Source organism: Ctenopharyngodon idella, chromosome 20 (genome assembly GCF_019924925.1).
Source record: "Ctenopharyngodon idella isolate HZGC_01 chromosome 20, HZGC01, whole genome shotgun sequence".
Lineage (NCBI taxonomy): Eukaryota > Metazoa > Chordata > Actinopteri > Cypriniformes > Xenocyprididae > Ctenopharyngodon > Ctenopharyngodon idella.
In genome coordinates, this window is record NC_067239.1 from 24,411,790 (window position 1) to 24,424,132 (window position 12,343).

A 12,343-nucleotide genomic window follows, 5' to 3' on the forward strand; every position below is an offset into this window, starting at 1 on the left:
ATGAACTCAGAAGCTCACTAACGAAAAAGAAGAGGAAAAGCATCTAGGGTCGTGAAAAACACACAACAGATTATCTTGTTTCCATGGATGAACCTTGTTCTTTTTACTGTATACATATAGAATGAGGCTTTTCATACACTTTCATTACTATTTCATAAAGGACATTTTCTATTATGTATGAGCAATACCTAAAACTTTAGTCCAGTCAGTATTTTATGGGAATTATGTTTACAAATATATGTGACAGAAAATCCTTGTCAGGACTGATAATTTATTATAATCATTTATGCTAAAATGTAGCATTTTTCTCAGCTTTGAATGATGATCCGCAATATTATATGGAAAACCTGCACTTCTTACAGCCTTATCAGGGTTTTCAACACCAGTCTGGTCCAGCATAACGTTCCCCTTTTATGTGTTTTTACTGATTTATAATTATTGACAGTTATTTTCTTTCCAATTGCTCTGTGACAAATAAAATAAAAATGCAAAAGCAATCTGGGAGACAGCGATAAAACGTCAAAAAAAATTCTTTAGCTACATCTGACTTTCAAATGTTTTGCCCATGACTCATCCAGCAATGTTATGATGATAATAAGGTTAACTTTATCTGAATAAACAGATTATGGTCTTTAAAAATAGACAGAATTTGCACTGCAGTTGCTTAGGGAACTTAATAGAGCCTATAAATAAATAAATTCTACTTGTTTTGCATCTTCCAGTCTTCTGGGTTCATAAAACATTTGTAGACTTAAGTCCAAAAATCAGTTTAATTAATTCTTTAATAACTTAGCAGTATTTAAACACATCTTGACTGACATTATTGAACAATTTGTCACAAATAATACAGTAAAAAATCTCACAAATATGTTGAAATAATCTCAAGTAAACACTAAAATACATCATTGCAATGAAAACATACAATTTACTTAAAACTGACTAGTTATATTTCAACACATAAAACTGTTACATGGTAAATTCATTCATATTTTTAAATTCAAGTATGTTCCCATGATGAAAATGTTTGTAAAATATTGTGGAATCTTTTTTTAATGTGGAAATGTACATGCACATTGTAATCATCATACTGGACATCTCTGATTAAAATATAAACTCTTGATTCAAAAATTAACTGCTTAATCAAATTTACAGTTTTAAAGTACTAAAGTAAAGACATTTTTGTTAATTCAATGTGTGATCAATCATTATATCCCAGCTTGATTGAGTCGAGTTTTGGCTACTGATGTTCTTGATTATGAATCGATGACCTTGTTAGGGTGCCTTGCATGTCTAAATTTTCATTACTGCGTTAGATCAGCTAGACTTGTACAAGACATATCTGTGCGTTAATCTATATAACATGAAACACTTGTGTTTCAGTTCAGGAGCAGAGGATGCCTTGTGGTTCCATGTTGAGTAATTCATATGATAACTGAGGTATTGTAAGTATTACAATAACATACATTGTTTTTCTGTTTTGAGTTAATGATTGTGATACAAATTAATTACTGCGAATAGTACTGTTAGTACTATAAGTTTAATACTAATTGTTTTTTAATGTTGAATTCCAAATGAATAACAATCACATTAATCTATGTAAGCAGAAAACGGCAAAGTAATGAATGTACAGTAAGAAGCAGACTACTGTAGCTCAGTAGTGATATAGAAATGCTTAATTCATGGATTATCCTCATCCTTTTACTGTTTTTTTTTTTTACATGTGTCCTTAAAGATATAATTAACCAATTTGGTTGAACTTTTCTTGATCCAATATAAGAGCACTGTTTAATTTAATCCATGTGTTTAATTTACTCTCAGAGTGAAATCCCAATAAAGTAGATGGGAAATGGGTAGTGTGCCTGTTTAATCAATCTTTCCGAATTACATTTAGATCCTGCTGCTTTGGAACAGTCGCAATCAATTCCTGAGGAGGTCCTTTCACTCCACTTCATGATGCTGTAATTATGCTATTTACTGTGTTTTGTGCTGCTGTTTTATTATATTTATACTATGCAGGGTGAAAAAAGTTGAAATTGTACTCTATCCACAAACACTTAAATGAAAAGTTTCCACATTTAATTGTTCTCTGTATGTTAATAATAAATTTAAAACAGACCTGTGGATTCAGTGGACATTTTCTCATTAAAGTAGCCTAACTTTAATGCTCAAACTGAGCAAATCAAACTTTTTCATCTTTTTTTATGTCTTTACTTTTATTTGACATAAGTCAAGTCTCGGGCAAGTCACGTTAATTTTCAGCATAATTAAAACGCATTGCTTTAGGTCAAAGATTCTGTGTTGAGAGGACTGAAGAGAGGACAAATTATTGTAATTAGTTATCACTAATTACATTTTCCATTAAAATGGATTTCATCGTTTTGAAGAAAAGTTAATTAAAATTCTTTAAAATGTCATTTGACTTGTTCAGTAAGAGAGACCAAAATGTAGGCCTATTATGATGAACAATGATATATAATTTGAAGGTTTGAATGAAATTGTGAGCAGTAAAATGTGTGTGTGTAAGTGGCACAAGATCACAAAAAGCTCACTGAACACATTTTTGCAGGTTTGGGACCTCATCAAAGGCTTAAACGTGACTGCCTTTTTCAGTCCGGATTCCTGATGACAGTCACTACAGATTATAGGTAATATTTCCACCTGTATGATTGTTCTACTCCATTAGATGTGGACACAAATCACTCCAAACAAAAATGATTTAAAGATGATATACTGCAATGCAGTGATTAAGAGGATAACATTTGCTGGTGAATCTAAGAATGATACACAGCATGCGTTATTGACATTAGTCTGCCATAATGATCTTGGCGTTCCTATGACTCATATATCGGAAGGTACAGGGGAACGTGTCTGAGAAATTTATATTCATGTTGAATCCTAATCTGGTTATGCATATATTAATCTAATCACCACAGTTTACCCTTGAGTGTGTGACCTGTCTGATCTATCATAGTAGACATTAACATTCACTGGAAAGAGCCATGTCTATGCTCCCGTTACTCCTAAATTGAATATATTGTGAATATATTGTCTATGTATGAGAAATAGAATGTGATCATAGGCAATGTAAATGATTTCAGTGATATCTTTGTAATACGGTTGTCCTCCTGGTGAAATCAAAACTGCTTTACCAAACATTCATTTACTGTATTAAGTGCACTTTCCATCGATTACAGTCGAATTTTCATCATTCGTCTGGATGAAAAAGGAAAATTGATTGAGCTGAAAAGCAAACTTGCCATTATACAATAATGGAATAATAACTTTAGTCCAATCTTTTGTACAGATCTGATATTTTATACAGCCAGAAATTGTATTTTGCTTGAGGAGAAATAGAATTAGTCTTCAGTTATCAGTGGGATATCCATTCCTTTCTGTTTGCAATAAGAATAATGTTTCAAAGCAAATTTCATTCTGGGGCTCAAGCGACGCTGCAACCGTTGGAAAAAAAACATACATGCAATATTTACAACAGTAATTCTGTATTCTCTGCTTCAATAACTGCCCATTTACCCAGCTGGGTCACCAAACACTTCAGTCGAACCTAAATGTGAGTCACCAACCCTTAAGATCAGGTTTTGATCTGTTCAGAGAACAGATGCTAAATGCAGACTCCTGGTTTTTGGCCATGCCCGTTGGCCACGGCAGGTGTGCTCTTCCTGATGGAGGTCATGCGGATAGCAGAAGTGCTCTGGAGGTAGCTGGTGTTGCGCTCTTGGTATTTGCGCTGCCTGCACAGCAGCTGGTTGTTGAAATGCCTTCGGAAGCTCTCGCTCAGCAAGTACAGGGCAAATGGGTTCATGCAGGAGCTGGAGAAACTCAACACTCGTGCCACAAGCGTGATGATGAGGTGTGACAGCGAAGAGTCGATCTGCCGATAGTTGAAGGAGCGGTACATGTAGAGAACGTGGTTGGGAAACCAGCACAGCGCGAAGAGGCCCACGAACACCAGAACGATCTTGGCTAGACGCTTCCTCGTCTCCGTCTCAGAAGAGAGAAGGAGAAAAGTTGACAGATAAGACCACTCAATAAAGCATGAGGCGCATTTTAGATGAGGAAAAGGTCAATAAAAATGCATGCAAGTTCAGTAGTACATCCTCTAGCCTGATTCTGAACCCAGTAATTGATTGTCGTTTGCTGGAATTGAGTTTAGTTCTAGCAGGTGTTCTGGTTAGCAGTTTATATTTCAGCAGTGTATGTTTTATTGGTCAAAAGTTTGGAATCATTAAGGGGGTTAGTTCACCCAAAAATTAAATTTCTGTCATTAATTACTCACCCTCATGTCGTTCCACACCCGTAAGACCTTTGTTCATCTTCGGAACACAAATTAAGATATTTTTGATGAAATCCGAGGGTATCTGAACCACACATAGGCAGCAACGTCATTGCACCTTTTGAGGTCTAGAAAAGTATTAAAAACATGGTTAAAATAAACAACATGACTAAAGTGGTTCAACCTAAATGTTATGAAGCGACGAGAATACTTTTTGTGCGCAAAAAAAACAAAAACAAAAATAACTTTATTCAACAATTTGAACCGTTGTCATACATAGTGAACTGCTGTGCAGACTTCCTTGTTTACGTCCGAAAACCCACTCATTATTGGCTGGCTCTTGCGTCAGCATCACATGCATGCGTCAGTGCTCACGTGTTCAGCTTCGGACAATACTGAGTTGGCGTTCGGACGTAAACACGGAAGCCTGCACTGAGTTCACTACGTATGACAACGGTTCAAATTGTTGAATAAAGTTATTTTTGTTTTGTTTTTGCACACAAAAAGTATTCTCATCGCTTCATAACATTAAGGTTGAACCACTTTAGTCACGTTGTTTATTTTAACCATGTTTTTACTACTTTTCTAGACCTCAAAAGGTGCAATGACAGTGTTGCCTATGTGTGGTTCAGATATCCTCGGATTTCATCAAAAATATCTTAATTTGTGTTCCAAAGATGAACGAAGGTCTTACGGGTTTGGATCGACATGAAGGTGAGTAATAAATGACATTATTTTCATTTGTGGGTGAATTAACCCTTTAAGGTTTTTTTTAATGGTTTTGAAAGATGTCTGTTGTGCTCAGCAAGGCTGCATTTATTTGATCAAATATACAGTAAAAACATTAATATTCTAAAATGTTATTACAATTTAAAATAACTGTAAAACTAAGTGAAAATAACTTGAATTTTCAGCATCATTACTCCATTCTTGAGTGTCACATGATCCTTCAGAAATCATTCTAATATGCTGATTTGGCGCTCAGGAAACATTTCTTATTATCATCAATGAACCGAACCGTGACGTCCGTACCGTGACAGTTCGGGACGAATACATGTACCGTTACACCCCTAATTTTTTGGTATACTGGTTAAAACTCTCTTCACATCCTGATAGCAATCAATAATAGAAGTGGTTTAAATATTAAAAATGTACATGTATCTTCTGTGGAAGTCTCAGGACCAAAAAATATTCGTCCAATTGCATTCGGTTGTAGACAGACAGTCACCGAGCACCACAAACAAACAGCCATCTTTCAGGTGGTACAGGTTAGAGCTCTAAGTTGTTTACGTTCATTATTATTGTAATGTTATATGCTTTGAGACATGAAGTAATTTAACACCGTCTCTCATCTCGTGACACTTTGCAAACTATTCTGTGTGCGTTCATGTGTTTTGAAGGAGGCGTGGCTTTGGAGACGCTCTGAAGGGAGCGTGAGGTCTTATGCTTTCAAAGCTAGCTTGCTATTGCTAGCCTCTCCGAAATTGCCTACCCTACCTTTAAGAAGCAAAACTGTTTTCAACATTGATGATAATAATAAGAAATGTTTCTTGAGCACCAAATCAGCATATTAGAATTATTTCTGAAGGATCATGTGACACTGAAGGCTGGAGTAATGATGCTGAATATTCAGCTTTGCCATCACAGGAATACATTAAATTTTAAAATATATTAAAATAGAAAACAGTTATTTTAAACTGTAATAATATTTTACAATATTCATGTTTTACTGTATTTTTGATCAAATATTGAGACTTATTTCAAAAACATAAAAATATCATAATTAACTGGTAGTGTGTGTTGGTTTGCACTTTAAATTCATCTTATTCTTACAGAAGAATAGATCCTTTGTTTTCCACAGATGTCATACAGATGTATGAATGAGATTCTGAGATTCTGCAGTACTGATAATGCATAATTTCCACTGTTCAATGAAGTACATACAGTGCAATACAAGAGAATATATCCCAATAAGCCATTCATGCGTTCAGAGAAAAGAATGATAGATGGATGAACAAGACTGATTTGTCTCTTGAAATGAATAATTACTCATAACCAAAAGAGATGAGACCAATGGTAAACGTTAACTAGGATGATATACTGTATTATCAAGGGCAAGAGGGAGCAGAGAATAGCTGCCTTGAAACAGCTGCTGAAAGAGAATATTAACAAGAATATCTGTCATCCTTAAGGACCCTTGGCACAATGCTTAACTGATGATTCACAGTCCAGCAAAAGATAAAGTGCCCTGTCTCAAAAAACTGTCAAGGGAGCATTTTGTGAAGGGTGTCCCTCAGTTCAGCAAAGGCTCATTTTATACTTTCTCTTAAAATGTTTATGGTTTGGCTCTTGGGGAAGAAATCTTATCTTAGATCATCATAAAAGGCCTAATTCCATTTAGAACAGCTGTTACTGCAAATAGACATTTAATTGTAAATAATGAGTATGGGTTGTAAGCCACATGCAGATTCAATTCCTGAATTTGAATGGAATTTGTATTAAAGCTGCAGTTTGTAAGTTTTACCTCTGTCGCCATCTCTGTTTGAAACCTGCAATTGCAGTTATTTGCAGAATTATCATCTTTATGTGGGTTGTGCGTTTTAGTCTCTTCAAAATTTTACCTGTCATTCAATGAGTTACTTCATTTATTTGTAATTATTTCTAAGTGAAAATGTTTTAAATTAAATCTTACATTTTTTGTATAAGTGTATAAGAGTAATCTTGGGTTGACAACTTGTTTGACAGTTTAAAAATGGATTAAAAAATCTTAGTTTATAGATAGACAGATTGATTGATTGATTGATTCCTGTTGTTCCAAATTTCATTACATCTTCCTATGAGGTCTGGCCAACTGAACCGAAATTCATGCTTATTCTTAAATTTTGAAATTTGCACAACCCAACCAATTACCCCATGAAGCACATTTCAGGTTAACCTGTTTTTCAGTGTGCTTACATTGACAAATCCGAAAGATCTGTGCTCTTATCTCAACTGTGATATTTAAATCATGATTGATGGAAAATGCACAACAATCTGCTATGCCTGAATAAGAACTTGTTTTGACAAACACAGAATATTGGCATTCAACCGTGTGAGCTTTACGCTCTTCCCCTGGAACCTCTTACCTGTCTTTTGGAGTGCTCACTAATCTCACCTGGCATATCATGAGCACTCTTGATAAGCGTCTTCGCGATGTGGTAGTAGTAAACAGAGATAATGCTCAGAGGGATGAGGAAGTAGACGAGGAATATCATAATCGAGTGAATCTTGGGATGCATCTCGTTGGAGAGTGGATACGGCACACAAGCGGTGAACGTCGTGTTCTTGTCTGGCATATGAACCACCTGTGAAAACACCGCCTCAGGGATAGCCAGCAGTACAGAGACAACCCATATAGTGATGGCCTTCAAACAGGTCCAGAACACTGCGCTGGAGGTCTGGATGTCCATGGGATTCACAATAGCTTTGTGTCTAAAAGAAACATATGTGAAGAATTGTCAGCACACAGACTGCTGTGCCTTTCATCCAGGTTGAGGATGGATGAAAGAGAAAATTGCCTTGTTTATCATCAATTTATCATAGCTTGAGGGAAAACACTGTGTTCTTATCTGTCAGATTTGATTGTGTGCTGAGGTTTATGGTTATTCCACACCAGGATGTGCGCCTGTTTATACTAGACCTGTTATTATTGAAACAACAGTTTGAGATGGGTGTCTCAACTGTTACATCTCAATTTTCTATGCAGTTAAGCCCTGGGTATACTTCATTTTTTTTACGCATACACTGTCAAACGCACAGCCTTGCAAAGTATACTTCACTTGACTCGTACGCATACACAGGCATTCGATGCATGCGCAGTTTTGAGCAATCTCTCGCCACGAGTTACAACCCATGTAAATATATTTGTATTCTTTCATGTTAGAGTTGTACAAATGACGGTACTTTCTAACCTCTTCGCACAATCTCTCGTCTATATAGACCTCCATTGTCGCTGTAGCTTGCATGCGTTCCGCTCTGTTCTGTTTATGCAGTTTTTCATCAAATACCTTGTGAATCGACGCCCCCAGGGCACGGTTGCCACCTTGTGGATAAACTAATTACTGCAAAAAAAATAAAATACTCATGTGCGATCTCCGCACAAAGTACGCTCAGTAACAAAAATCTGTCGGTGCACATACAGTACGCGTGTACTCTTCTGATGACGAAATTTGCGTCACGCGCGCTGTTCGCTGACCCTCGCGTATGCATAAAAAGTGAAGTATACTTTGGGCTTTACGTTCCATGACTGTTCCATGTTAATAAAATTGCTGCATGTTGTCATATAGGGATACATTTCTCTTATTCGATAAGCTCAACACAGTCATAATCGGAAATTAAACACTGAATTTGTGTGTGTGTGTGTGTATATATGTGTGTGTGTGTGTGTAATTAAAACATGGTAATACTTCCAAAGGTTGGTCCTTTTCAAGCCATTAAAAGGTATATATATCTTCATTTTATATGTGTGTGTATATATATATATATATATATATATATATATATATGTATATGTATATATTTTGCTTGAACCTAAAAAAACCTTTACACTGGATTAGCAATACAAAGTGTAAAAGTACATGATCAAAGTCATAAATGATTCATCTCTGTTTTTCTCCCAAAAGAAAAGCTGTCCTATAGGAAATACGATATTTCCTGTGCACATCTTTCCGATATTCTGCTGCAGCTGCAAAGAAAGTACACAAAAGTAAAGTACATAAAAACCAATATAGAAAATTCATGGTGGAAAATTGGTTGCTTTTGTTCCAAGGAAATTGTCTATTTTCTCCTATTGACAAACCGGCACGGTTTGATCTATTCGACAGTATCTTTTAGACATTCTACTGCCATCATCTCTGAGGTAAATGGAAATCTCATATGACAGCATCCTCGCCCTGACTTCTCTCCTTCACCAGGTTTCACTGCCCCGGGCTTGCTTTTTCCTTTCTCAATGAGCACAGACTGCCCTGCCTGAGGCATGGGTTAGCTGGGGAGTGCCGCAATCACAGCTTGATTTCTCCCTGAGTAAACAAGTGAACGTACAGTATAAACCGACTAACATGCAAATGAACTTGATTGTATTTCACGCATGACTGTGAAGTAAGTGCTATGTTAAGTGCAAATCAGTCTTCAAAACACTCATCTGATTGATGATGCAAATAGTCTGTTTTTGTTGCTTTTTTATCATGGCAAGCTAGCCAATGCACTTGTCCTCCTTCCTCTGGAAGAAGCTCCTCAATTCTATCTTTTTAGACTTGATTCCTTTGGCCAGGAGATTCATTATCACAAGTAGCTGAACATTGACTACATTTTGCATTACAATTGTCGTTTTGGGGAATGGGACTGTTAATGCAGCCTACAAATCGATAGCAATAAATGAGCACTGCTTGGACCCCAGGGTGGTGGCATAATCACTGTGGCACAAATGAACTTTCAGGTGCTCCAAACAACAAACAGACAGGGCAACAAATAAGGCTAGGAAAGGTCATCACCTTTAGCTGGGACCCTCAAGCACTGAGACAAAAATGAAGGATAAGACTGAATGAAACAGCGGACATTTGTCATCTTCACCACAGATCCTTAGCCACATTTTTAATGCTCTTTCACAGACTAATTAGAAATTAGCTTGTCAATTAATAAAACTATAATATGAAGTTGTAAGTCATTATTTAGGATTTGAAGCAAATTCTGCAGATACTCCTTTCAGTTGAAGTTTATGCAAAGGAATATTTGGGTCCCAATGTATATGAGGAGTTTCTTGAATTTATCCCAAACCCACCTCTTTTGGTTGTAATGATGTCTCTGTTATTTACAGCATCCTTGGTCCAATTTGGCTATGAAAACACTGCGTTTCTATAATAAAATTCATGCGGTGTGAGTAAATCAGAATAATGATGTCAGGGGTAGGCTGTACAGATGACTTCCAGCCTTCAAAACAATATTTATGTATACAGAAAGTATGAAAACAAACTGCCTAATAAATCTTTCATTATCTGTCCAAATCTGTGCTCTGAGCACACCTAACCCCATCACTCTGTGTAATGTCAGAGAAATGAACTGCATCTTTGTTGTTGAGAAATATATCTTGAGTCATGAATCAAATGTAATACAGAATCCCTTCAGGCTGTTTGCCAAATGGTATATGATATCTACAGCATCAAGATTAATTCCTCTGTAAATCAAAGTAGTTTGCATTTGCTTTCAGCTACAGATGCTTAATGAGGAATTCTATACTACTTAATGAGCTAAAATAGTAACTACAGACTAAATGTATTGGGTTTGCATATATATATATATATATATAATTTACGTATATATAATTTAATATATAAATGTGTTTACAAACACGAGGAGTGATATATATATATATGTACACACATATATAATACACGTTGTTTATTGCTCATTTCTCTTGTTTGTTTCAGTGGTTAAAGATTGTCATCATCTTCACAGTAGTGAATGTGGCAGTGATTGCAGTTCATTCAGGATTTCTTTTTCTTTTTCCCCCCCTTACCTGTCTGCGCTGAGTGCCGTGAGAGTGAACACGGAGACTCCAACCGAGGTGAGCTGGATCACCGGGATCATCTTACAAGCCACAGTTCCAAAAATCCACTCTTCATAGAAATACCTAAACGCGTCCACTGGTACACAAGTGACCAAAAGCAAAACATCTCCCACAGCCAGGCTGGAGATGAAAATGTTTGGTACACTTCGCATCGCGCTGGTAGTGATGAATATTTTCACAAGAGTGATGTTGCCCAGTAAACCAACCGTTATGATAAGTATATAGACCGACGGGATAACGCATCGAATGATAAAATGTACCGTTTCCCCTCCATCTGATGTCCAGTCATCTGTGAAGTTCTCATGGGCTGAGGTATTCTCAGAGAAAGTGTGATCCATATTTCGGTTTAGTAGTTAGAAAACAAATGAGTTAAAATGAATAAATGGCTGTAAAAAGTTGCCCTGCTTGGTAGGAGAGAGAGAGAGGTGCTGTCCGCAAAACTTAGTGCTGAAATGAGCGATGTCTTCAGCCACGTCCCTAAAAGTTGACTGGCTTCTTTGACAGACAGGAACAAGTAAAGGGGGAGCCTATGGCAAGCCATCTTAACATTTAATCATTTAAACTAACTATTATGTACCCAACGATTTAATACATATTTCAAATTACTAGTAAGAAATCTAATAGTGACTAGTATTGTTTTCAATGTCTCATTTAACTAGTTAATTTGGTAACACTTTATAATAAGGTCCATTTGTTAACATTAGTTAATGTATTAACTAACATGCACTAACCATGAGCAATACATTTGTTACTGTATTTGTTAATCTTGTTAATCTAAAAATCCAGGTGTTCATTGTTTGCTCACATTGCATTAACTAATGTTAACAAATACAACTCTTAATGTTAATAATGTATTAGTTAATGGTAAAATAAACATTAACAAAGATTAATAAATGCTGTAGAAGTGCAGCTCATTATTAGTTCATGTTAACTAATGTAGTTAACTAATGTTAACTAATGAACCTTATTGTAAAGTGTTCATTCATTCTTTGCCACTAGTCATTAATATGATACACTTACTTCCTACTAGTGTATATTCGAGTTGATTCTGGTAACTCCAGTTTTACTATTACCTCTTGGATTCATTTGAAAACTAGTACTGGAAACATAATATATATTATTAATGGAATAAATGTAAAATTGGCTTGCCATAAGAGGCACCACTCCACTGCGTACAGCGTTGCAGAGCACAGCACCAGTCTATCTATCTATCTATCTATCTATCTATCTATCTATCTGTGTTAATTTAATAATGCCCATCTTCCACACTACATTCACCCTTCTGGTTTTTAAAGTATATTTCTTTCATAACAAAATAAATAAATAAATAAAAACTGAAAACGTCGAATCCTCATATCTGAAAGAATGATGTTGGTCATGAGACGAAGTCGCTCATCAGTAGCGCAAACTGGAATTGTGCTTTCTGGACTCGTCAGGTGAAGCTTTTGTCC

General features: G+C 36.0%; 1 protein-coding gene across 1 annotated transcript; it reads right to left on the reverse strand.

The window, feature by feature from the left end:
- Positions 1-764: 764 nt before the first annotated feature.
- Positions 765-11,356, reverse strand: nmbr (neuromedin B receptor). Its single transcript, XM_051876379.1, has 3 exons — positions 10,842-11,356; positions 7,417-7,762; positions 765-4,003 (listed from the first exon to the last, which is right to left on the reverse strand). Exons 1-3 carry the CDS (start codon positions 11,228-11,230, stop codon positions 3,620-3,622), a joined length of 1,119 nt encoding a protein of 372 aa, XP_051732339.1. The 5' UTR covers positions 11,231-11,356; the 3' UTR covers positions 765-3,619.
- Between the last annotated feature and the right edge of the window lie 987 nt (positions 11,357-12,343).